The sequence below is a fragment of the Martes martes genome (assembly GCF_963455335.1).
Source record: "Martes martes genome assembly, chromosome: 2".
NCBI lineage: Eukaryota > Metazoa > Chordata > Mammalia > Carnivora > Mustelidae > Martes > Martes martes.
Genome location: NC_137889.1, coordinates 108,650,336 through 108,678,148, shown reverse-complemented (window position 1 = coordinate 108,678,148; position 27,813 = coordinate 108,650,336). Strand labels below are relative to the sequence as shown.

Sequence of the window (27,813 nt, the reverse complement as noted above, 5' to 3'; positions counted from 1 at the left end):
CACAACATATCAGGAAAGAGTATATGCGAGACTTTTACCTCGAAAGGCCATCAAAAGGGTTGGTAACCGCAGAATACAGTTAAGTTGCCTTGTAAAGCCTTCTGACAGGGATCAAATAAACATGTGACACTTTTCTAAAATCTGCTTTTTAAAAATACAAGTGTCTAAAGTTTAATTCCTTCAAGAATGCCACCACCTAAAATTTTAGCACTAAGGTAGCCATGAGTATGAAAAGGCTGAGAAACACTGTTCCACATGCACTCTGACCATACTAAATTTTTCTTAAACTGTGTTTGTTCACCTCAGACCTCCCCCCCCCCAACCTGGAATCTTCAAAAATTCCCTCTTCCCCCCTTCATCTGATCAACTTTTACTCATTCTTCAGATCTCAGTTCAGCTCTGCTTCTAGAAAACATCTGCTAACCCGGCAAATGAATGGCTACTTAATGTTGCATCTGTAGTATCCTGGACCATAATCCTAGCACTTTTCACATGCTACTGTAACTGTCTGACTGCAGACACAGTGAAGAACGAGTCTAGTTTGCTCTCAGCTCTATCATATCCCTAAAGCTCAGCATAGTGCCTGGCTCATGGAAACCATTCCTATATCCTGAGTCTAGTAAAGTCTAGTAAATAATCATCAAATATTTCTGTATCAGGCATTTCCCTCATCATGATGGATCAACAAGGACTACATGGTAAGTAAAAAGAAAGAACACAAAACTTTAAGAGCTTCCACTACTTAAAGCAACTTACACTCTAGTACAAGAACAACTATGTTCTTGTAAATTTGAACTTGTTTACTGTGGCATTTTACACATTTTACTCTACTAATTCAAGTACATGAACATCACTTGAAACAAAAGAAAAATAGTAATATATTGTATTTCATTATATCTAAGGTGTTTTGATGGTGCTGCTTTTTAAACCTACAAGGTATATTCTGCTACTATAACAAATTACCATAAATTTAGTGGCTTAAAACAACATAAATTTATTATTTTACAGTTCCGGAGGTCAGAATCTCAAAATCAGTTCATAGGGCTAAGGTCCAAGTGTCATGGGCAGAGATGGTTCCTTCTGAGGCTCCAAGAAGAGAATCCCTCTCCCTGCCTTTTTCAGCTTCTAGTGGCCACCTACATTCCTTGGCTTGTGTCCTCTTCCTCCATCTTCAAAGCACATCACTCCCACCTCTGCTTCTGTGGTCTCATTACTTTCTCTGCTGGATGACTCCTTCTGATTCCCTCTAATCAGATCTGCTGTGATTATATCAGGCCCACCCAGATCCAGGATAATATCCCCACTTCCTAATCTTAGCTGCAAAGATTTCAAAGATTAGGATAGGGAACATAGTACCGGGCCATTACTCAGCTCACCACATCAGATGTCAATGGCAGCTTTTCACAAAACTGTACTGTAACTTCTACAGTTTCAGTAAAACCAATTTCAAAATTTCACCAATTCTGGGACACCTGTTTGGCACAGTCAGCTAAGCATCTGCCTTCAGCTCCGGTCATGATCCTGGGGTCCTGGGATGAGTCCCACATCGGACGCCTTGCTCAGCAGTAGCCTGCTTCTCCCTCTGCCTGCCTCTCCCTCTCTGACAAATAAATAAATAAAATCTTAAAAAAAAAAAAATTCACCAATTCTAAGATGCTCCCCAAATTCAGAGATAAAAATGTGGAAAAAAAAGTGTCTTAGAATCGATGAAGTAATATAATTACTGCATCCACCAAATGGCTTAACAGTGACTCACAAAAAGAGCATCAACAAATCACTGAAAAGCAGAAAAATTCAGATTATATACAATCTTTGAAAAGCTGCTACATTCTTAGCCTCAAGTGAGGTATGTCTGTATAAAAAAGGAAACAGATTATTCTAACACATTATCTACCCACTGTTACCAAACTGACTTGAGAAGTAAACATAAGATTTTCAACTAATAGGCTATACACCTTTCAATGGAGGTACTTAGCTGGTCAGCCTTGCTTATACCATCAGTTAGACACCAGTTAGATATAGCTTCTGGTTTTCTCTAGGCATCTATGCCCTTCTTGGCAAGACTAAATTATCACAAGATCTACCCAAAGATCTACCCAAGATCTACCCAAAGGCAGGTATGTCCCTGCCTCAGGGACATAATCTCCTTCTACAGACTAGATTCCCACCAAAGAAAAATTTATTCTATTCTTGCTGTAAGCAAGCCAGACATAAAAATCCAAATTTACAAGGTAAATATTTTATGGAATATCTAGTCACTATACATTTATTATAAAAACTAATCATAAGCTCTCCTTAAATGAGTTTCCTCATCTTCTACCTTGCCAGAGAAGTAACTTTTTTTTTTTTAAGATTTTACTTATTTATTTGACAGAGAGAGAGAAATCACAAGTAGGCAGAGAGACAGGCAGAGAGAGAGAGGGAAGCAGGCTCCTCACCGAGCAGAGAGCCCGATGCAGGGCTCGATCCCAGGACCCTGGGATCATGACCTGAGCTGAAGGCAGAGGCTTAACCCACTGAGCCACCCAGATGTCCCAGAAGTAACATTTTTAATATCAAGAATATTTGCTTCATTAGTCTTTTCTTGAATCACATTTCAATATTCTTTAAATGTCAGATTAAAGTTTTTTTTTCAGCACCTTAAAAAGAACATCAAGGTCAGCAAAGTATAAGCTCCTCTATCCTACAGAGACACATTCATACTAACCTGGAGAGGCAGAATCAGATATAAGAACATAATTTATTCATCACTGAACTACCAAGAAACAGGTCAATATCCAGCTACTATGCATTTTAACAATCATTCTTGTTAAATAATGCCATCAATAAATAGTCACACAGCCCTGATCCTGCTTTCCCGTTATACTCCACAAAGCTGGTCCCTTGCCCCAGACCTGCAAGATCTCCTCATGATCCAGCAAATTAAAAGACTAAGGCCTGGAACATTATAGGCTTACAGAATCCTGTTCTGGTGTCAAGGCTGGTATCCATTCAGTCATCAGTATATGTAGTACTGATTACTCAATATTTTGGATATAGGACCCCTGGCAATAAAGTATCAATAATGTTGCTAAAATATAAATTTTTTACAAGCATAAAAAATATATGACCACCACACCCCTCGTGATTTTATTTTTATTTTTTTAAAAAGATTTTATTTATTTGAGAGAGAGAGATCACAAGTAAGCAGAGAGGCAGGCAGAGAGAGAGAAGGGGGGAAGCAGGCTCCCTGCTGAGCAGACAGCCGGATGCCAGACTCACGATCCCAGACTCACGATCCCAGGACCCTGAGATCATGACCTGAGCTGAAGACACAGGCTTAACTCACTGAGCCACCCAGGCGCCCCTTAGTGATTTTAAAAATGAGGAATTCCTAGGGTGCCTGGGTGGCTCAGTCAGTTGAGCCTCCGACTCTTGATTTCGGCTCAGGTCATGATCTCAGGGTCCTGGGATGGAGCCCCACATCAGGCTCAGTGCTCAGTGGGGAGCCTGCTTGGAGATTCTCTCTCTCTTTCTCCCTTTGCCCTGCCCCACTTCCACGTGTTCTCTCTCTAAAATAAATCTTTTTTAAAATGAGGAATTCCAATCACATCTGGATACCCTGGATTATTCTTTTCTAATGGAAGACTAATAGCTAAAAAACTAACTGTCCCAATCACTGCTGGCAGACAGAGCCCACAGCCAGACAGTCTATGACCATTTGGATGAAATCTCACTGCATTAAGTCCATCAGTTCTCCTCTTTGGCTGCTTTAATAGTAACGGGACTGGGGTGCCTGGGTGGCTCAGTGGGTTAAACCTCTGCCTTTGGCTCAGGTCATGGCCTCAGGGTCCTGGGATCAAGCCCCGCATCAGGCTCTCTGCTCAGTGGGGAGCCTGCTTCCCCCTCTCTCTCTGCCTGCCTCTCTGCCTACTTGTGATCTCTCTCACTCTGTCAAATAAATAAATAAAATCTTAAAAAAAAAAAAAAAAGAAAGAGTAACGGGACCAAAAGAAAACAAATACTGGTTGAGAACCTACTACATGCCAGGTACTTTGCTTTTCTCTACATTATCTTACATGATTCTTACAACAACCCTGTGAAGTAGCACTATCATCATTTTACAAATAAGGACATGCAAGATCATTAATATATATGGATTCAAATAGTTGGTAAGTAGTGAAAAGGCCAGGCATTGCAGGTTCCAAAGCTCATTTCACAATACCTGTTTCTCAGAAATACTAGCAAAAACAAGCAAGCTACAACTTGGCCATTGGCTTAGGCGAGGCATTTTACTACTCCCTCTCGCCTCCCTACCTCATCCTGCTTTTCCTTGGCTCCTATTACAAGCAGCTTCCAGCACAGAAATTTAGAAAACGTGAAACCAATTAAATCCACCTTCCCACAAGCCAGCTAGCTGAGGTAGATGGCCATTAGAGGGAACCTTCCAAGAGCAGATATGTTGGAGGGAGGAAGGGCTGGGCAGGGGAAGAAAATAATAAAAAGACGGAAACAGTGATTGAGCCTTAAATATAGGAAAAAAGGATAAATAAAGGAAAGGATCCTTTTAGGGGCATCTTCAAAAACAATAGTGAATATGAAGCCAAGTTCACTTACTCAGTTGAGTGCCTACTGCCTCCTGCCATTGGGAATATGATGAGGAAAATTCATATAGTCTCCACCACCTGAAGAAATTATATCCTGGTATTCTGAAGGAGATGGAATGTAGGAGACTCTCATTTGCTAAGTATCTCGTTTTGCTAAGCACCAGGTACTTTAAAAATAGTTACTTATTTAATATAATTCTCTCAACAACTCTAGAAGGAAGGTATTATTATCCCCTTTAGCTCAGAGATGTTAAGTAATTACCTCTACAAAACCTGGAGCTGTATCAAAGCCATCAACCTTCTCACTAGCCCACACCTTCTGACAATTCTGAATAAAACACGATCTGCTCTCACATGCAGGGCTGACTGTGAGGATGCTCTCGTTTCTAGGAAAGTCCATTAAAGAGTGGCTCAAAAATTTCAGTGTCTTTAGGCTTCTAATACTTCAGGGTTTACAGATGATTAGGAAAATGAAGTTAGCTGAAATACTATAATCAGTGGCAAGGAATGGGGTTTACAAAAATTATTACAGATCTAGTCTCAGAAACCAGGGGGGAGGGAGGGTGTGGAGTGGGAATAAGATACCGCAAATAACTAATGCAACACAAACAGCAATGAAAAAGAAAAGTTAAACGCAGATAAAAGGCACTTGTTTATATAAGGAATGATTCTTAAGATTCTCGAAATACTAATCAGCTTAGAAGAAAATGCTGTATCCAGATGGTTACATTACACCATGGCAATATCTTCACCAGAGGACCTGATGCTTCTGCTAAGCTATAAAAGAAGACTAGAAACCTGAGACACAGATCCTGCTCTGAGCAAAAGAAACTTACTTCAGACACACCAGGGAGATTTTTATCCTTTTAAATTTTGCATGTGCTCTCAAAGCTGAAGGGCTTCCTATAACTGACCAGATAGTACTGCTGAGGGAAAGGTATGTTTATATCTTCCATAATGGATCCCAGTAATTCCCATTACTAACTCATCTTTCTCACATGATTGGCTATAGAAATGATAAAACTGCCAGTAGTATCATTCCTGGAAAAGGCATATGAAAGGAAGAAAACACGTTTTCATTTGAAAACGAGCACCATTTGCTTCTTAAATAGAATGAAGTGGTAGTGGTTTACTGTTAAATCCAAGTGCCCCCCCTCAAAAGCTTTTAAACTATCTCTTTCAGGGGCACCTGGGTGGCTCAGTCAGTTAAGTCTCTGCCTTTGGCTCAGGTTGTGATCCCAGGGTCCTGGGATCGAGTCCTGCATCGGGCTCTCTGCTTGGTGGAAAGACTGTTTCTCCCTCTCTCACTCCCCCTGCTCGTGTTCCCTCTCTTGCTGCCTTTCTCTCTGTCAAATAAATAAACAAAACCTTTAAAATAAATACATAAATAAACGAATTAAAACATCTCTTTTAATTTAAGTCAACTGGGAGAAATTTTGGAATTGCACCATCATATTACCAGGATATTATTTCACCCAATCTTCCCTTCTTTGAGGACTGGGCTTTGGAGAGACTCTCAAAAGGTGGAGTAAAATCTGAAGAATATTCAACTAACACTTCATATGGAAATACAAATAATTCTAAAAGCCCATAAGCTGCTCAGTGAAAAACTGAAGTATAGAAATACAAGTACACAAAAGGAAGTTAAAGACAATTACGTCATAGGCTCAAATCAAACCATCTTCAAATGAGTGGGGGGAAAGCATGTGAGCAGTTAAACCTAGAAAACAAAAGTGATAATGAAGTCTCAGTTTTCTGCCTATTCCCTACCCTTTGCAAAAATAGGTCAAAGTCTCTAAAGAGACTTTCTACAGTCTCTTAATAGAAAAAGAACTGGAGGAATTAGGAAGACTGAATTGGACTTGATATAACAAATGTTTAATGAATACCTGAATATACAGCAGTGACAAGAGCGACAAAACTGCAGCCCTCACAAAGTTTACACAGGAACTGGTGAAAAACATACCCACCTAACCTTTCTGGATCTTGGTTTCATCTACAAAACTGGACATCTACAAAAGTGGACCAGGTGTTTTTCAGACTGCACTCCAAGAACACCTGAACCCCTACCTCTATTTTAACTGTAGCAGGTCCACTTTTTTCAGATTTCTCCATCAGTGCTCTAGCCACTACTTTCTTTGGAAAAATAAATCTGATTTTTAAAATGTTGGATAACCACTAAAATAAGTGATCACTAGACACCATTCCAGTTTAACAATTCTGTCTTCTGTAATGTTTCATATGCACACTTCTGACCTGTTTCTTTTCACCATGTCTGGAATTCCACAAAGACACATTAAAAGGCAAACTGTTTCATGTAGGCCTAAAGAATAAACCAAAACCCTGAAGGACTGCTTAATCTTTATCTATAAATGCCAATACAATGCAGCAAAAAATTTTTTTCTAAGATTAGCAAACCCCCCCAAAACTAGATTTGACCTTGTTACTTCTCTACTTAAGTTACTACCTTCCACAAAACAACAAAAAAATTGACCCTAGTTCTTTATCTTTTTTAAATTGAGATATAACTGACATATGCTCTATTAGCTTCCAGTATGCAACATGATTCAATATTTGTATAAATTACAAAAATGATCACTAGAATAAGTGTAGTTAACGTCTGTCACCATACATAATTACAGATTTTTTTTTCCTTGTGATGAGAACTGGTAAAATTTACTCTCTTGGCCTATGAAGGAGATGGAATGTAGGAGGAATTTAATTTCCAAATTCCCTGACAATGACATTTAAGGCTTTTCTGCAACCTGACCCCTTTTAAAGTATTCCTTTCAGCTTCAATGCCTTGGGTTCTCCCTATCATCCAGCACATTTCTTGCCTCCTGACAGCTTAGTTTCTAAACATGCCATGCACTTTCACAATTAGAGACTTTAGTTCATGCTGTAGCCTCTGCCTCAAGACAGTCTTGCCCTCCTATTCCTACCCTTCAAATCCATCAAGGTCAGAATGAACTCGAATGTCAACAAAATAAAGGTGAATTTAGGATAAAGGCAGGGATTCTGATTTCTACTAGGCTTATCTTAAGTACCCAACTGGTAAATACACAACAAATGCTGAAATGAATTATATTAAAGTAATGATTACAAACAGTAGAAACAAAGCATCATCTATATTTGGCTTCTAATGTTCTTAACAGATTTAATATCCTCATTACAATAGATACCCTGGCATCTCTTGGGCCTTCACAAAATTTGTAAGCCTAGGAGCCGTATTTACGACTTTAAAAAATCATTCACAGGGCACCTGGGTGGCTCAGTGGGTTAAAGCCTCTGCCTTCGGCTCAGGTCATGATCCCAGGGTCCTGGGATCCAGCCCCACACTGGGCTCTCTGCTCCGTGGAGAGCCTGCTTCCTCCTCTCTTTCTCTGCCTGCCTCTCTGCCTACTTGTGATCTCTGTCAAAGAAATAAATAAAATCTTAAAAAAAAAAATCATTCACTAACAAAATAATGCATACCCAGAAAATCAAGAAAAGACAATCCTTGGATCACTGTTAAACATAGGTTTACAATACTCCAAAAGACTTGCAATCTCTCCTTAAATAAACATGTGCTAGTTCCTTTACACAGAAGACCATTTAAAAAGAAAAAACAATTTATATCAAGTTTACAAGGACAAACACTGCTCAGAAATATCTTCATGAATGTTCAGGACAGGAACACAAAACCTACTACACTGTTCACTCTACACGCTAGTAAACAATGACCACTGGGAGTAAAGCATGTAATATTGACAAGTACGGCTGATCCAAAGGAGAGTCGGCCCAAGACATCACTTTTATGAAAAAAAAAAAAAAAATTCAACCTCTGATTCTCAGGATAAACGGTATCCGTGTTTGAAAAGCGTCAGCTGAAAAACCACATATTGGCTGAACTGATTTATATAGTCCAGTGAATTTCCATTAACAAATTGGACAAAACAGGTCAATCTAACAACTGTTTGAAAAGTACTAATGTAGTTTTGTTCTCTTACAAAAACGGCCTTTTTCATGACTTTCGAGGGTTCTCATCTAAAATACTATCAAGTTTATAACGTGAGTTCCCCCTTCCCCGGCGCCACCCACAAACATTCAGATCCCAATGATCAGGGAATATATATCCTAGAAATGATCGTTTTTCACTTCAATCTCCCGCATACTAAAATGCTACGACTTTAGCATGAACGCGGCTTTCAAGTCGCACTGGCTGCTGCCTGTATGAAGGCCTTGAAAGCTTCCCTCCAAGCGGGGCCAACTCTGGCACGCTGTCGTCTTTCTGAAAGTGGAGCTGGCGGAAAAAAAAGCCCCCCTCTCCCCCCCATCTAAAGGTGTTCGTTTAAATCCGTCTGACACCTGCTCCCTTTCCAACACCACAGGCAGACTCCAAACGCCAGAGCGGCAGCCGCAGCAGCAATGACAGAGCCTGCGGCCGAACTGGGTCAGCATTACGGTTACACTTGTGTTGCAGATTTACACCCTTTGTCTACAAACTTGAGCGCTAACTTAAGTTCCCTTCAAGGCAACGTGCTCGCTGGGCCGCAGAAATCAAAGCAATTTTCCTGAGACGGGAAGGGCACAATCCGTGCAGCTCGCGGGCTACACCAGGCTTCCCCAGACTGAGCACTCCGCGGCCTCGGCTTTTCGCCGGCGAAAGGGTCGCTCGGGGCAACTCGCCGGCGCTCAGGGCGGGTTACGAGGGTTTTTAAAGCGGGCCTGGGCCCCTCCTTGTCCACCTCCCCTACTAACCCCGGACGACTTCGGGCCTAGGGTCACATTACGTAAACAGCCCCGGCCCCAGCTTTCCCGGGTCGGCCCCCGCCCCCGCGCCAGGGCGCCCGTCCCCTCCCCCGCCCGCGCCCCGCACCCCGCGCACCCCCCCACAGTCCGCCCCCAGCTTGGCCTCGTCCGCGGCTCCCCCTCACCCGCTCCCCCACCCCCGGCATCCCCCGCCCCATCACCCCTCTGGGCCCGGCCCGGTATGCCCTGAGCGGCCGCGCAGGCTGCCCCGCCGGCGCTAGGCCCCGCGCTCCGATGGGGCGGGCCGCCTCACCGTTCTGCTGGTGCGGCGCCGGGCCCGGGCCTGCGGGCGCGGCGGCTCCTGAGGCTGTGGCTCCGCCAAGCTTGGGCGGGATCCGGGCGCTGGCGGCCGGATGAGGGGACTCGGCGGGGGCCGACATGACGGCGCGGCTGGCGGCGGCGGCTCCGCTTCGGGGAGGTGGGCGGAGGGAAAGGAAGGCGGGGCCGGAGAGGCGAAAGGAAGAGGAAGGAACGCGCCCCGCGTCACCGAGGGAGTCGCCCGGGACCGCGGCCGGGCGTGCCGGCGCTGTACCGCGGAGCCAAGCTGGGCCGCCGCGAGTGCCGCGACCCTGGACCCTGGCCCCTGACCCGTGGCCGGTCCCGCCCGGCGGTGCTGCGCGACCCCAACGCTGAGTGCGAGGTTCCAGCCTCGGGTCGGTCCCCGTACCGCGGGCCTCGGGCCGCCGCTGCAACGCCCCCTGCCGGCGGAAGCCCGGCGCTTTCAGGCCTGAGGCGGGGCGGGGGACCGAGGCCTCACCGCCAACTTGGCGACAACGGCTCTGGCCTCGGCGTGGCCAGGGTCGCTGTGAGGCGGGAGGGATGGACCCCGGTAGGAGAAGGAAACCTGGGCCGGCTCCCACCCGTGCGGAGGCTGGGTGTGCGGCGAACCTGGCGCGACGTTGCTGGGAGGGGGATCCGAGAGCCGCGGGGTGACATCCGGAGCCCCGGGGCCACGCTGCACCGGACTGACCCCACCCACCCGTCCTCCCTTCCCCCGAAAGAGAACCCTGGATTCGGTTTTGGTTTTTAATCCTGAATTTCCCCCCCTTACTTTTAACTCTAAAGGAAATATGGCTTTCAGGGTCCCTGAATTCCCAGGGAATTCTAACCCTCGGCAGAGGAGAAAGAAACATTTCTCTTTGATAAGCACAAGAATCGAAATAATATTCTAAACTTTTTTCCGCCGACTTAAGTCTGGGGAAGAGGGAGGAGAAAACATTAAGAGAAACTGGAGGACAAGCTTTATCTTTATGATTTTTGCCAAGGGTAGCTCCATTCTTTTGATGTTTAGGAAAGAAGCTCTAGTATCCGAAGCAAAAATTCAGTTTGCTTCCTCTACATTGAAATCTTTTAATCCCTGACCTGTCCCAGCATGCTAACAGGCAAGCAAATCTTAGACTACATTAGCCAAGTCGTCTCGCCATCTTGGAATTCTGAGTATGCTACCATCATTCTGTATTTGAAATGAAATTGCTCAGAAACATCATTGAACTCGAAATGGGATCTAGCAAGATATTTCTGGAGTGAAAGTCTAATTTACTGAATTAATTATGGAGATCATGTAGTGTGTTCCGAAATAATGCAAAGCTTGCCTCTCCTCATTGCCATAAATTAATGGTACTTGGTGCTTTAATGACCCAAATGGACTACAAATAGGATTTCAGTGGTTGGGTTTGTACTTTTGAGTTTTAGGATTTTCAACGATATATCACACTCCACTTAGACAAAAGGGGGAAGCTCTTTTCCACACAGAAACCTAAGTTCTACACGAGCAAAAGATCACACTCTGCTTTTTATCAAGGAGATTACATGGTTATAGGTTCCAACGCTTTTCCAGGAGTTCCTTGAAAAAAGGCTCAGAAGAAAAACTCCTGGATAAGGGCTACCATTATGAGGGCAAGGGAATAACGAGGCAATTGGCATTGTGCCCCTGAATGTATTTTCCTGGGTATAGGAATCCCATTTTCATCACAGGTATATGGAATGAAGGTGAGCCCTGTTACTTTAGGGGCGACTCCTGAAGAGGTGGGCTGGGACCCTATGTTTCCACAGATCTTCCCCAGTCTTTACAACCTAAATTGCTTCCACTTTGTCCACTAATTCACTGTAGTTTTTTCTAGTATGGTTATAAGAATCTTTTGCATGTCAGATCCTACAACCTTTTAAAAAATGTTATTTGGCTCCATTACTGCCATCAATGGAGAAAAGGAGGGAAAGGAAGAAGGATTGAATGAATACTTAACCATATACCAGGCACTGTACTAGTCACTTGATACATTTAGTCCTCACAGTAACTCTACAGGATATTTTTCTTATCCCCACTTTACCAGAAGAAACTAAGGCTTAATAGAGTTCAAGTCATCTTAGTAAAAATCATGAACCTATAAGTAGCAGAACCAGAGATCAAACCAAGGTCTATTTAGCTCCACAATCTTTGTTCTTTCACTACAAACTCTGCTGGGTTCCTTTACATTTTTCTTCATAAAGCTATGCTAATTATGATGTACTATTTTGCTTGTCAAAGGATTTTCAGTTTTACATATTTAAAATTTGTTCCAGTATTCTTTAGAATGGTGGATCTCCAAATGTTTGAAATGCAAATTGTTAGGTCCCACCCACGACTTACTGAACTCTGGACAGGGCACCCAACAGCAGTCTCTCCTGGTGATTCTGACACACAGGAGAATAGGAGAAACACTGCTTTTGAATAGCAAAGTTAAGCTGAATTGGTTCGTTGTTTTATTTAACATTAGGAGGTGATGCTCTTTTTCTTCAGGACATCTCTTCAATTTTTTTTTACACCAGTCATTAAAAGTCATAGTTTTTAGATGTGCGAATACACATCTAAATACAGAAATGCCAAATGTGATAGGGCCTGTGTCAGTTCTGAAATGATGGGCAGTTTGGAGGCAAATGCTGACTCCAAGTCTGTGTTCAGTGGGAAAGTGCTATAAATGAAATTAAGCCCTTCTGCAGGTATAGGAGGGACGTTTTTGCTGAGTGTGACGTTCTGACACACGTACCACTATTTGTCACCCCTAACTTAGGAGTTCTATTCTCTATAACAGAAGGTACAAGAGATTTCACAACTAAAGACCAGTGTGTATCTCAGAAGATGATAGTCCAATTCTTTCTGCATCTTCCTCAGACAGTTTTGTTTTTGTTTTTTAAATTCTCTAGTTTTTAAATCCTGTTTGACTTTGTGGAACACCTTTTCTCTTTCATTTATTTATTTATTTATTTATTTTATTTTTAAAAATATTTTATTTATTTATTTGACAGAGAGCGAGATCACAAGTAGGCAGAGAGGCAGGCAGAGAGAGAGGAGGAAGCAGGCTCCCCACTGAGCAGAGAGCCCGACTTGGGGCTCTATCCCAGGACCTCGAGATCATGACCTGAGCCAAAGGCAGAGGCTTAACCCACTGAGCCACCCAGGTGCCCCCACCTTTTCTCTTTTAGAAGCATTCCCTATTAGGTGTCCCTCTCCCAATATGAAAAATGATTTTCTTCTTTCTCCTCCTCTATCTGGTATATTTACACATTTAGTGCATTTTTAGTAGGCCCACACTCTGAGTAGCAAGGTTATATCTGAACATCAAAGACATAGCTAAGGTCCTAAAAGAAAAAAGAAATGGGATTATTAGGCAAATAGTTATCACATAGTCAACCTGTGCACAAAAGTACGTGCAGGAAATTCTCTCAGGTTCTTACTTAGAATATTTGGCTATTATTTTAGATCTACAGTTCTGTAATTTCTATACTTCTCCAGCCCATAGCAAGTTAGAAACAATGAATCACAAGGCAGGGGAAAGAGCTGTTATTGATACAGACACATTGAGAGCAACAATCGCTATTGGCAAAATAAATACAGGAAAGACAAGAAAATTGGTAAAATGGAAGAAACTGAAAATGCACAGCAGTCTGAAGCAATTAGTTAAATTGAACAACCATATATATTCCTCTGGGAATATGATAAACATGGCCCACAAGTCTGCCATCTGAGAATTTCTAACCTGCTATTCTGAAGGGAATTGAATGAATGGAATTCTCATTTACTGAGCACCTACTATATAACTTGAAATCTCTTTAGGACAGCTCTCTTTCTACACATACACACACACACAGATATACAGCAGCAAGGATATACAATCTATTTTAGAACCTTTAGAAACTCTTACATATGATTAGGCTAGGTTCCTAAAGCGCCGTTGTTTCTAAGCCCCAATATTCGCAAGTCCTGAGTAAGTAGAAAGGTTTACCTCCTGGGCCATATATGCATGTCCACCAAACAGAAAGTTGAGTCAGCTCTTTGAAGCTTTAGGAGCAAGCTTACTCTTCTCTTTTTTTGCCTGTAGCAAACGGTAAGTGGTGCCTCTCAAACTTCAGCGTATATATGAATCACTTTGAGAATCTTGTTAAAAGGCAGTTTCTGATTTGGTGGATTTGGGGATGTCATGAGATTCTGCATTTCTTTCTTCTTTCTTTTTTAAAGATTGTGTTTATTTTACTTTATTTTTAAAGATTGTATTCATTTATTTGACACAGAGAGAGAGATCACAAGTAGGCAGAGAGGCAGGCAGAGAGAGGGGAAGCAGGCTCCCTGCTGAGCAGAGAGCGGGATACGGGGCTGCATCCCAGAACCTCAAGATCATGACCTGAACCAAAGGCAGATGCTTAACCCACTGAGCCACTGAGGCGCCCCTAAAGATTGTATTTATTTATTTGACACAGAGGGATAGCGAGAGAGAAAGAGAGAACGCGTGTGCGGAAGCACAAGCAGAGGGAGCGTGAAGGCAGAAAGAGGAGAGAAGCAGGCTCCCCACTGAGCCTGATGTAGGGCTTGATCCTGGGACTCTGGGCTCACAGCCAGAGCCGAAGGCAGACGCTCAGCCTAACTGACTGAGCCACCCAGGCGCCCTGAGATTCTGCATTTCTAATGAGCTTCCAGGTGATGCTGATGCTGCCGGTTCTGGCATTTCCCTGGCATTCTACAGCAGCAGTACTTTCTTAGGTCTTTAAGATACCAAACCAGCTCCTAATGGGTTAGTGGCCATGGGATGTTGATACTGATCACCTTGCCACACATTCAGCAGTGTTTCCATTTTGGCATTTATCTTTCCTGTTGCTGATCATTGTCTGTTATAGGAAAAATGGTGTATTACCTCAGGCTCCCACAACAAGATACCACAGACTGGGTGACTTAAATAACAGAAATTTATTTTCTCACAGCTCTAGAGGCTGGAAATCCAAGCTCAGGGTGTCAGCTTGGTAAAGCTCTGGTGGGAGCTCTGTTCTGGACTTACAGAACGCGGCCTTCTCATTATGTCCTCACATTACAGAGAGAGATACTTCTCTGGTGTCTCTTTGCGTAAGGACACAGGTTCTATCAGATCAGATCTCCATCCTTATGATCTCATTTAACCTTAAATCACTTTCTTAAAGATCTAGCTCCACTACAGTCATGCGGGGTTTAATGCTTCAACATACGAATTTGAAGTGGGGGCACAATTCAGTCCATAACAATGGCATGATTCACTGTTTGCCCTTCAGAATTGTTCCAACTTTCAAGTGGTTTGTACCAATTCACTGTATACTTAATTATTATGAGTTTCCATTCCTAAATCCCTTTATCTTCAAAGCCTTACTCTGAATACCTTCAAAATTCTCACTGCTCTCTCCCTGACCTGCGATTCATATTTATAAAATATACTTTAAAAATGTAAACTCAGAGGCACCCAGGTGGCTCAGCTGGTGAAGAGTCTGCCTTTGGCTCAGGTCATGAACTCAGGTTCCTGGCGTGAAGCGCCGAGTCAGGCTCTAAGATCAGCAGGGAGTCTGGTCTCTCTAACTCTCCCTCTGTTCTCTCTCTCTCTCAAATAAATAACTGAAATCTTAAAAAAACAAACAAACAAACAAAAAAAACTCATTATAGGTTCCAAACTGATAAGAAGATGACTCAGATCAGAACTTCCCAACTGAAGGGCTAGGGCACACTGTGGGCCACAGTGCATTGAGAGATGCGGGAAATACCCATCCTTCTCAAACAGTGGGACAACTCAGGGAGCCTATGGGTGATCCCCAGCCTAGTTTCCTTCCCTGCAACATCCTTGTGCGTTTACCCCTCAGGAACTCCCTTGTTTTCTGGGTGGGGTAGGCTGTGAAGGGGCTGGGAAGGGCTACCCGCCACTAAAATTACTGAGCACAATCTTTAGTGCCATCTGCTGGAAGCACGCAAAATTGACAAACTTGCTCCAGAAGGTAAATTTTTATTTATGAAGCTACATAAGTTAAAACATCCTAAGAAGGGGTGTTTCTATATTACAGATCTAGTTCATTTTTTTTTGTTACTAGTGGAAAGGATAAGATTCAATTACATAAAAAGGTCAATTGTGTGAAACAATTCTCTTCAAAACATCCCAGATTAAATATGTCAAACATACTGATTCAGTTAGGACACACTTTTAAAAAATCATTACGATGACAAGGTTTTTAAGAAACTTGATATATAGAGGTGGCTGAGTGGCTCAGTTGGGTAAGCGTCTGACTTGTGAGTTCAGCTCAGGTCATGATCTCATGGGTCATGGGATCAGGCCCGCGTCCGGCTCCGAGCTCAAGGAGGGAGAGTGGGGAGGTCAGCCTGAGATTCTCTCTCTTCCTCTCCCTTTGCCCCTCCCCCCACTCATGCATGCTCTCTCAAGTTAATAAATAAATCTTAAAAAAAAAAAAAAGGTTGGGGCACCCCAGTGGCTCAGTTGGTTAAGCAACTGCCTTTGGCTCAGGTCATGATCCTGGAGTCCCAGGATCGAGTTTAGCATCAGACTCCCCGCTCAGCGGGAGTCTGCTTCTCCCTCTGACACTCCTCTTCTCCTGCTCTCTCTCTCTCTCAAACAAAAAAATCTAAAAAAAAAAAAAAAAAGATTGACATATAAAAATGTGCAAGAATTTGTGGGTGTTGGGGGCTGGGCTAGAGATGAGTCTAACTTCCTAAAATATTAGAAAGCTTTCTTCTGAAGAGTGGTAAGTCTATTGTTTTAGGTGTCAGAACAGGACAAATGAATTTTGATCATGAACTACGTTTAATCTGGGATTCTGGGAATTCTGGAAAAGGTAGCCCCATAATGGGAGAGAAGTTCAACTACACATGCTCCACACTTGCTCCCCATTCCAGCTTCCATAACTTGCCATTCTACTTGCCACATGGATTTCATTTAGTTTGATATTTTCAATAATTACAAAAATGCTTATTAATATCCTTACAGTCTTTAAAAGGATATCCAACTAAAATTCCAACAAAATTTAAATCTCTGTTGTGGGCTAAATTGTGTTCCCCTATAACTTGTATGTCAGAAAGCAAGAATTCCTGTCCCCTTCAAAGGTCCTAGAGGGACTAAAAATCAGATTGACATGAAGCAAATTAACAGAAGAAAATCAAATGTAAGAGCATATGTACAAGGAATCTACACAGACATGGAAATTCCAGAGACCAGCAAAACGAGGTATATATGTCATTCTGGACTAAAAAGGGGGAAGGGATTTGGGACCTCAGAAGAAAGGAATTTAATTCCAGGAAGATAAGAAGAGCAGATGTTTGGTAATTAGATGTTTGCCCTGCCGGGTAGATGGGTCACACAGATAAATTTTATCTTTGCTAATACCCTTATTCTGGAAAGACTCTCTAACTTAGATTCTTCTACGTGGTTAAGGGAGGGGCGAAAGTTTCTCCTGGGCGCACAGGTTCTCAAAATAATCTGCATGCCAAAAAGATATGTTCTCAAGGGGCCTTATGGACCCCTCCTCAAGTCCTAACCACTAATAACTCAGAATGTGACTGTATTTGAAGATAGACCCTTGAAAGAGGTAATTAAGGTAAAATGAGGTCATATGGATTGGCCCTAATCGATGTGACTGGTGTCTTTATAAGAAGAGATGAGGACACAGATATTTGTGCATAGAGGAAAGACCATGTGAGGACAGAGCAACCAGGCCACCATTTATCTGCCAGCCAAAGAGACTCCTTAGTAGAAACTAAACCTGTTGAATCCTTGATCTTGCACTTCAGGCCTTCAGAGTATGAGAAAAGGAATTTATTTTTTTGTTTAAGATTTATTTATTTATTTGAGAGAGAGAGAGCGAGAGAGCACGTGTGCACGAGGGGGAGGAGCAAAGGGAGAGGGAGAGAGAATCTTAAGCAGACTCTGACTTGAGCATAGAGCCTGACACAGGTCTCCGTCTCATCACCTTGAGATCACCACCCGAACCCAAACCAAGAGTTGGATGCCCCACCGACCCTACCCAGGTGCCCCAAGGAATGTCTATTGTTTAAGACACCCAGTCTGTGGTATTTTGTTAAGGCACTCCTGGCAAGCTAATACAGTATTCTTCCCGTGGGGTCTTTCTTTCTGCTGTGTTTTGTTCAAGGATTGAAGTAGATTTTCTTTATTTTCTTGGCTCACAATTTCTTTCAAAAAGGTTTTTTTTTTCTTATAACAACTTTCTTCTTCACTAGTGAAAAGTAGAAACCACGCAGAATCCTATTCACAGTGGCTGTATAATACACTAAAACAAGTCCTTATCACACTCTAGCAAATTTATTTGGTATTATGGGGGTTGAGCTACAAGAAAGTTGGTATGGGAGAGGGTTATTTTAAACAGAAATTTCTCCCATGAGATTTTCTTCTTTTAAATATAACAACATGGGTAATGTTATTCCCCAGAAATTCTCTGAGAACATTTCTTTTGAGAAAAAACGTTCAGAAAGAGAGAACGATACATTCTAAGGGATCCTACATTCTTCTCACAAGGAGAGAACAGAGAGGCCTCTAACTGTCCTCGTTGTGACTGGTGCCCGGCTGCATACGACTGATGGCTTCTCACTTTTATACCACGTGTGAAGAAGGGAGTGAGCAAAGTACAAGCAATACCGAGAGAACAACACGGAGGGACTGAGGGATTGAAAGAGGAGGAGAATTTTAACTGTCATGAATAGTGAGGAATGGCACATAGAAGTGTTGTAGGTAGCTTGACTTTCTATTTTTTTTTCTGTGAAAGATTTCTGTGTTACAACTTTAAGGGAACCTACTGAAGATCTTCATTATTTATCAAAATTAATCGTCTTATCCTTGAATGAGACGCCCCACCGAAACTGGATGGATGGTGCCCCGTCGTAGACTGCACAAACTTCATCCAAAAGCCATCTCTAAGACCTAGCTGTTCTTATTTCCTGGATCTGGGAGATTTCTGGTACATGAGTGAAGTGGGGGATTTCCTACCTACTTTCTAAGACAAGGAGTTCTTACTTCGTTCTCCATGGAACTCTAGTAGAGGTATAGAAGTTGTAGAGCTGAAATCAGGTCATATAACCCACCTGGTTTCTCTAGAACCAAGGCAGAGAACGTCAGACGTGTGTCTGGTATCTGTTAGTTTTCCCCCTAGCTGAAGTTTGGAAAATATGTGCTTTGAGACACACTCTGGGCTTAGGTAACGTATCTTCTCTCTCTCTCTCTCTCTGTGTGTGTGTGTGTGTATGTGTTATGTATTATGTTAATATTGTAATCAGCCAACCAAGATAAAGTAGCAAAAAATTGTAATGGCTGCAAACACAGGAGTTCTTCATAGATACAAAATGTAGTCATTTTGATAGTTAATCTGCACATATGTAAACAAAAGGCATAGTCATAATTTTGTCCCATGATCATTAGGCATAAATGATAAGAACTGTATACAAATCACTACGGTTAGTAAGCAACACGTACACTTTCAAAATAAGGGAAAAGTTGGTGATAAAAGTAAAATTCTTGGGCGCCTGGGTGGCTCAGTGGGTTAAGCCTCCGCCTTCGGCTCAGGTCATGATCTCAGGGTCCTGGGATCGAGTCCGACATCAGGCTATCTGCTCAGCGGGGAGCCTGCTTTCCCCTCTCTCTCTGCCTACTTGTGATCTCTGTCTGTCAAATAAATAAATAAAATCTTTAAAAAAAAATTCTTGCCATTTGGGGGCACCTACTATGTGGTAGGCATTGCTTTAGGTATGCTAGTATATTAATTCCACAAAATAGTAGACATTTAAAAAATAATTCTATAGGGACACCTTGTGAGGCGCAGTCAGTTAAGTGTCTGCTTTCCACTCAGGTCATGATCCCAAGGTCCTGGGATCGAGTCCAGCATTGGGCTCCTTGCTTCATGGCGAGCCTGGTTCTTTCCCTGCCTGCTGCTTCCCCTGCTTGTGCTCTCTCTCTCTCTCTGACAAATAAATAAATAAATAAATAAATCTTTAAAAAATAATAATTCTATAAACAAGAAATCTGAAACTCGAAGAGATTAAGAAACTCACCCCAAGATCACAATTATCTCAATAATTCAGTGAATGGGATAGGAAATGGGGGAAGTCACAAAGAAAGGAGAGAGGGTTGCCTGAAAGACTCCAGAATCCAGGTATGAAGGTAGTTGATCCTGTCTCCAGTAGCTAATGATATCCATTATGAAGACTTTCTCTTCTATGCTATAGTAGAGTATGAAAAAGTATAAGAGATTTCAAGCACATTGAGGAACACCACTTTTGATTCCTCCCCACCCAAGAAGTTTCAATAAGGAGATTACTGAGAACTTGAAAAAAAATGTTAGCAAACTTTATCTAGTTACCTCACTAAAAACATTATCGTTAACAAACCTTTCTAAATTTTTAAAAATTGGGCTTTTTAAGAAGCCCAATATTTGAGGCTGTAAGATGCAATAGCCCTCTTCCATTTAACAATTAAGTTTAAAAACAAATTAGAAAGTTCTACCTCTCCCTTTGGGTTTACCTCATTTTTCTCTGGGTTTGTGGTTGGTATAACGTGTCGGTGGACTTCTATCGCCATCTGGTGGACAATGAATAGAAGTGCTCTGACTGGAGAAGACAGAACGTGAAGAGTGTGATTGAGAGGAGTTCTGTAATGCAGTGAATCTGAAAAGAATGCATGGGAATATAAACACAAAATGGGGCACCTGGGTGGCTCAGTTGGTTGAGCGACTGCCTTCGGCTCAGGTGATGATCCCGGACTTCCAGGATCGAGTCCCGCATTGGGCTCCCAGCTCCTTGGGGAGTCTGCTTCTCCCTCTGACCTTCTCCTCTCTCATGCTCTCTCTCACTCATTCTCTTTCAAATAAACAAAATCTTTAAAAAAAATTTTTTTAAACACAAAATGGACAAAAAATAGTTTGTTTCTTAGTAATTAGAAAGCAGAATCACTTTTAGGTGTTGGATCACAAAGTAGGATGATATGGAACCAAAGTAATGAAAATGTTCTTTAACTAATTTTGCTAGAATTAGAGTCCTTCAACTCCACATTCCATAGTATATATCACTCCATAAACAACCCCAGCACCATGGACCACTTTAAGTAAAGATGTTTACCCGTGCTCTCATTTGAGAGGACAGGAAATTCTGTTTCTACATCCATTTTTATTTCTATAATCGCACTTCTCTTACACTTAAAATCTCAACATTAAGGATCTACTCTTTTTTGATAAGATGGTCCTATGTCTTCTTAATTTTAAAGATTTTGTCCTTTTAATTTTAAAATACAGATAAGCCTTAAAGTGCTAGGGCAGAGATGTCGGTGACGGGGGACAGCAGTATGAAGTACTGGGTACCGAGTTGTTCCAAAACCCTGCCTTTCAGCACGATGACCTTGGTGGTTAGGTTGGCCATGGGACACTTTCTGGTCAATAAGTTATGAATTAAGATTTTGAAAGTGCTATGATTCTAGGAAAGTACTTAAAAGTTGACAACAGACAGCAGAGTAGATCAGAAAACTCGAGTTTTTAAAAAAATTAATTTCTTTTGTTATTTTTCCATTAATTAAACAAACGAGACAGATCTGCAGCTGGCTCAGTGTTACCTTCTCCCATAATAAATATAGGAAAATGCTATGAGATGTGATAAAAATATAACAAAATTATTTTTTTCTCGGACTCACTTAAATATATTTAGCTGTATAAATACATGTTGCCTTTCAAAAACGGTCATTGTGGGCAATGATATGTTGCTAGTGTGCATATGTGGTGGAAATCATAAACCTCTACCAGTGTCCAGCCCAGTGCCTTTGCCTGCTGGCCAGACTTCAACCATTGGTAAGCCGCTACTGAAAAGATGGGAGCTGCCCAAAAAGCCTCAGCCCCGTAAGAGGTCATATCTGATGTGACTGGGGCACATTTTGGGCCCTTCAAGTCCCACCAGTCACGTGCAACCTGACCCTACCCTCCCTACATTGTATTGCTGACTACTCAATTTAGGGCCAGCCCTATGGTCGGTGGTGTAGAATCCCACTTCCCACCCAGACATGATTTCCTCCTTTTAAACTCTGACTGGGTGGCTTGGGTTGGTGGATAAGGTGTTAGGTTCCTTCTCTCTAGTTGCATTTAGATTCCTTTCCTTTCTAACCTCTCTCCTCTCCTCCTCCAGGCCCCATTGTCCTGGGGTGGTGGGGAGGGAGGCGGGGTCCTAGCCAGGCTTTCACTGCATGACCCTACAGTTGACTGAACTAGAAGCAGGCACTGGACACAAACAGGCTAAGTCAGAGTCCCTCCACTTGCAACCTGGGACTGACTAAAATAATTCCATCTCAGTTCTCTTAGATTGGAGTCTGTCTCCGTGGAGAAACTGTAGATTCTGGAGCTGCGAGAGGCCATATTCAACCATAGCGAATGCTTATCAACAGCATTTCCCTCCCGTGCCCTGTGATTTCACCCGCTAGAGGGAAGAAAGGAAAGGAGGAAAAGCTGGTAGTAAAGAATGAAAGATCTGCTGTAAGTGGGGACAAGGCCATGAGGACGCACAGAGGAGGCAGTGCTGGTGATGAGGGCTCTCTCCAGCCCATTCTAGAGTTTCTTTCTTTCCTGCTTTCTTTCTTTCAAGATTTTATTTATTTCTTTGTTTGACACACAGAGAGAGGTAGAGAAGGAACGTAAGCAGGAAGGAGCTGGAGAGGGAGAAGCAGGCTCCCCGCTGAGCCGGGAGCAGGATATGGGGCTGGATCCTAGGATCACGACCTTGGCGGAAGGCAGACTCTTCACCAACTGAGCCACCCAGGCGCCCCCCAATTCCAGAGTTTCAACCACAGTCCTACTCCTCATAGAAAAAACTCTCCCTTCAAAACAAAACACTCCCTTCCTTCCTATTTAAGCTCTTTTGTTTCCTTCAGGCAAATGAGTTTAAACCAATACCTCCAAGGTTATATGATATAGTTATAAAGGAAATGGCTTCACAAGCCAATCACAAATCAGTTTTACTACACTATGAAGGCCTTGTATGAGTTTGCTGAAATTCATATAGCAAATATTCCGAAAATACTTACTCGGTGCAAAACGCAGTGCTTGTCGATCACAGGAATGCGAAGATTAGTAGGAACAATACTTTCTTCGGGAGACCAAGCAATATAGAAACATAACCACAGGCAATAAATTCCATGCCAGAAGTATAAATAAAGTGGTTTGGGACAGAGAAAAGAGGGATTTATTCAGATTTCAAGAAGCACAACAAAAGAAAACTTCATTTACCGAATGCCAAAATACCAACAACATGCTAAGAAGTGTGTTATGATCTGGAGATCGAATGCAGAATACACACGTCTCCTTACTTCAAGGAGCTTAACTTTTATCACAGGGTAAATGCAGACACGTTCTACACCCAAAGGAGCAGCTCACCATGTGTTGGATTTGAGAAGGCATCAAGAAGAGGAGATGTGTTAAACTGATATTGAAAGGTAGGAAGGTTATGTAGGATTAAATGGAGATGGGCTAGGAAAGAAATCCCTGAGCAGAAACTGCAAATACAAAAACCTGGTGTTGGGACCTTCTCTTAGCAGCATTGGGGTCTGCTTGTCTTCTGGCTCCTTCTCAGGTTTCCTGGTTCGGAGTTCCCTCTTCTTTTCTTTGCTCGCTTTCTTGCTTGGAGTGTTTTAACTAACAAATATCTATCTTGAGACCTGACCTGCTGTGTCATTGACACAGGTGATGTCTGTGTCCTCTGTCCCTTTTCTGTGTCTCCTAGTGCCCTCCAGTAGTCCCCTGCCACCAGCAGGCTGAGGGCTCCTGTGGCAGCCATCCCTCTCCTGGAAGGTCTCAATCTCAGCCCTAGTGGGAGAGATGACTCTCCATTTTGAAATTTCCTTCCCCATTCACTCTCCTTTGGCTTTGAAGGAAGTAGCCACCATCTGTTCCTCAGAAAACTCTTAGAATCTCCGTTAGTGGTTCACCACAATTTATTGCTTAACAATCATTTATACCGAACATTTCTGTTTAAAGATCTGATTGTTTAAAAAAAAAAAAAAGTACATAACCGAGGTGTTTTTGTCTCCTGATTGGACCTTGGTTGACTGGATGAGGCAGCAGAGATGTTGGGAATGACTGAAGCACAAACCATAATACAGAAGAATTAAATAATGTGGCTTCATGAAAGTTAGAGACTTCTGCTCCTTGAAAGACACCATGAAGAAAATGAAAAGACAGTCACTGGAGTGGGAAATATTTGCAATACATATGTCTGACAACAACAACAACAACAAACCCCACAGAAAGCACAAACTTTCATACAGAATATAAAAAAGTATCTCAAAAGTAAGAAGATTGCATTAGTCTGCTTGGGACGCTATAACAACGTACCACGGACTAGGTGGTTTGAACAACAGAAATTTCTTTTCTCAGCTTTGGAGACTAGAATTCCCAGATCCAGGAATCAGCAGGTCTGGTTTCTTCTGAGGCTTCTCTCGGTGGTTTGCAGATGGTGCCTCCTCGGTGTCCTGGCGCAGTCTTTCCTCTGCAGGTACACATGTCCGTGTGCATATCTCCTCTTCTTAGAAGGACCGTTGAAACACTTGCAGATGGTCTGGTTGATCAGAGCTTTCTCTCTATTCCAATAGTTCCTGTCCTCTGATTGCAATAATCCTTTCAAATATACTCTTATGTCCAGCTTCGTTTCTTTTTCTTTTTTTTTTTTAAAGATTTTATTTATTTATTTGACAGACAGAGATCACAAGTAGGCAGAGAGGCAGGCAGAGAGAGAGGAGGAAGCAGGCTCCCTGCTGAGCAGAGAGCCCGATGCGGGGCTAGATCCCAGGACCCTGGGATCATGACCTGAGCCGAAGGCAGAGGCTTTAACCCACTGAGCCACCCAGGCGCCCCTCCAGCTTCGTTTCTATTGGACATTTCTTTCCTGTCTGCTGTGTGTTCAGCAGGGGGGCAATCTAGTAAGAATTACGCAAATAAACAGTCAATTACAAGATACGAAGGAATATAGTATGCAGGGCCTGCCACAAAATTTTTGGGTCCACCGCAAATCAAAGTTCCGGATGTCTTATTCAAAGGAGCAGGGGGAAAGTACCATTAAAGACACTAATATATGTTTTGTTTTTTCTTCAATGGTCTGTCTCAACTCATTATAATGTCTTTTGAGTATTATTTCATGTCATTTTAAGTAAAGAAAGATAAAATTTTTAATTATTGGCATGAACTTTACCATTCATCTATATTGTACAATACCAGTTTATTTTTTAATATATTTTATTTATTTTGACAGAAAGAGAGAGAGAGAGAGAGAGCACACAAAGGGGTGGGCAGCAGAGCAGAGGGAGAAGTGGGCCCCCCATTGAGCAAGGACTCTATCCCAAGACCCTGGAATCGTGACCGGAGATGAAGGCAGATGCTTAATTGATTGAGCCACCCAGGTGTCCCAAGTATAATACTGGTTAAAAGGCAAATAATAGCGGCGCCTGGGTGGCTCAGTGGGTTAAGCCTCTGCCTTCGGCTCAGGTCATGATCTCGTGGTCCTGGGATCGAGCTCCACATCTGGTTCTCTGCTCAGCGAGGATCCTGCTTTCCCCCCTCTCCCTCTGCCTCCCTCTGTGCCTACTTGTGATCTCTGTCAAATAAATAAATAAAATTTAAAAAAAAAAGGCAAATATAGGAGGATTTAACTTGTGAAATCACAGAATTACACAGTCTTTTTACTTCTTAGCTTGTACATGCATATGCATTTTGTTCTTACTGGAAGAGTGGAAATGTGGCATAAAACTAATTCAACTCATTTATTAATTTAAATTTAATTAATTAGCATAGAGGGTATTATTAGTTTCAGAAGTAGAGTTTAGTGATTCATCAGTTGCATAAAACACCCAGAGCTCATTACATCATGTGCCCTCCTTAATGCCCGTCAACCAGTTACCCCATCCCCCCATCCCCTCCCCTCCAGCAAACTTAAACTCTTATAGTTTGTCTCCCTCTCTGATTTCATCTTATTTTATCCTTCCGTCCTTTCCTCTATGATCTTTTGTTTTATTTCTTAAAGTCCACATAAGAGTGAAATAATGTAATTGTCTTTCTTTGATTGACTTGTTTCACTTAACATAATACCCTCAAGTTCCATCCACATCATTGCAAATGGTAAGATTTCATTTTCTTTGAAGGCTGTGTAATATTCCATTATATATATATATAAAAATAAAGATATATGTATATATATATATATAGCTTTAACATTCATCTGTTGATGGACATCTGGGCCCTTTCCCTATTTTGGTTATTGTGGACATTGCTGCTATAAACATTGGGGTGGAGGTACTCCTTCAAATCATTATGTATCCTTTGGGTAAATACCTAGTAGGGGGTTTGTTGGGTCCTAGGGTAGCTCTATATTTACCTTTTGAGGAATCTCCATACTGTTTTCCACGTGGCTGCACCAGCCTGCATTCCCACCAACAGTGTAGGAGGGTTCCCCTTTCTCTGCATCTTCGCCAACACCTGGTGTTTCCTGACTTGTTAACTTTAGCCATTCTGATTGGTGTGAGGTGGTATCTCATTGTGGTTTTGATTTGTATTTCCCTGATGCCGAGTGATGTGGAGCATTTTTTCATGTGTTTGTTGGCTATCTGGATGTCTTCTTTGAAGAAATGTCTTCTCCCCATTTCTTGACTGGATTATTTGTTTTTTTTAGGTATTGGTAACTCAGTTCTTTTTTGCACTTATTTATATGTGTACAGCCTACCAATACTCTCTAGAACATTCCATCTTCCTGATGAATAAGGAAGGACGAAAGGAAAAAGGAACTTTGGTTCTCCTATATTTCCCTCTCCTTTATGTCATCATTTTTGGGCATAAGTTGTTGGCTAATATCAGGAATTAAGAAAGGGAATGTCAGGAAATAAGAAAAGACATGGTAGCGTTCCTTGGGTGATTGTGTTGCCTAGAAGTCATTGCCGTCTTTCTGCATTCTGCATTCGAAGCAAGTTCTTGTTTGAGAAGTGTGGGTTCTTGGGATTGTTAGCACCACCCACCCTCCTTCCCCACCCTGACCCGCCTACTCATAGACCCAACAAGCTCACCTTGTCTTGACCCTGAGTCTGGATGAAATTCCATCTCCTCCACCACCCACCTGAGTGCAAGCTATGGTCTTCTGTCACTTGGCCTGAAAGAATCCATTGACTGGTCTACCTGTACCCATTCCTGTTCCTGTAATCCATTTGACACACTGCAGCCCGAGTGATCTTCCTAACACCAAATCTGATCACGTTATCTCCCATAAAAAATCCTTTAATGCCTTGAGAGCAAAGACAAATATGGCTTATAGACTTTGCAAATTTTGCTCTTCCCTTTTCTCCCAGCTTCAGTCTGCAGCACGCTCCATATGAAGCCTCCATTCCTGACCACTGGCTTCGCAGCTGATACCCATTCCTTCTGATCTTTTCCCAGAGAACTCATTCCCACCTGTATCCCAGTCCCTTCTTCACCTAATTAAACTGCACTCATCCTTCAAATTAAAGTTCAAGTATCCCTTCTTCAAAGAAGCCATCTCTTACTTTGACAAATTCTGATCTTGTCATTGTTCCTTCTTATAACCCCTGCCTCTCCTTTGCAACACTCATATAGTTGCAATTTTCTATTTATTTCTGTGGTTATTTGATTACTGTCTATCTTTCCTAGTGTATAAACGAAGAGATGAAACCCCTTTTCTGCGTATGTTTTGGTTTGTTTTCACGACAGTGATTGTAGGTGGTGATTATTTACTCATGAGATGACCAGAATAATATGTCTTCCCTACAGACCTTAGAGTTTGTTTACTCTTATTTTGCCCATGCCAGCTGCACCCAGAAACTTTCCTGATACATAGGAAGGAGCTTAACAAGGACTGAATGAGCAATAGCGAAATTGATTAGATTTTTCCTTTGAAATTCCAGGGAATTGCTGATTTCAGTGAGTGCTTAAATAGGATTACAAATAATCATTCTGCCCTGATGTCTGAGAGTCTGAGCACTCCCACCTTTTTCCTTTGCTTGCAATTTTACCTCCTTCTCTGTCAAAATCTCAACCGCGGAATGGATACAATCCTCTGGTTCTTTGAGGCAGGAGTTTGAAGGATTCACTGTATCTTGTTTTGTCATGCCCATCAGCTTATCTGCCTTCTTGCCCA

At 42.3% G+C, this 27,813-nt stretch overlaps 1 protein-coding gene across 4 annotated transcripts in view; it reads right to left on the bottom strand.

Annotated features, from left to right (window-relative positions):
- The window catches only part of SEC24B (SEC24 homolog B, COPII coat complex component), a 97,692-nt gene extending 87,890 nt beyond the window's left edge, over positions 1 to 9,802 (bottom strand). For 2 of the 4 annotated variants that reach the window (XM_080796147.1, XM_080796148.1), the window contains exon 1: positions 9,631 to 9,758. In XM_080796147.1, the coding sequence (XP_080652273.1) occupies positions 9,631 to 9,757 (127 nt within the window). In that variant the 5' untranslated portion in view covers position 9,758. Of the gene's footprint in view, positions 1 to 9,630 lie in introns of all 4 variants that reach the window. The other 2 variants (XM_080796150.1, XM_080796149.1) reach the window with 2 other exon arrangements.
- Positions 9,803 to 27,813: the final 18,011 nt, after the last annotated feature.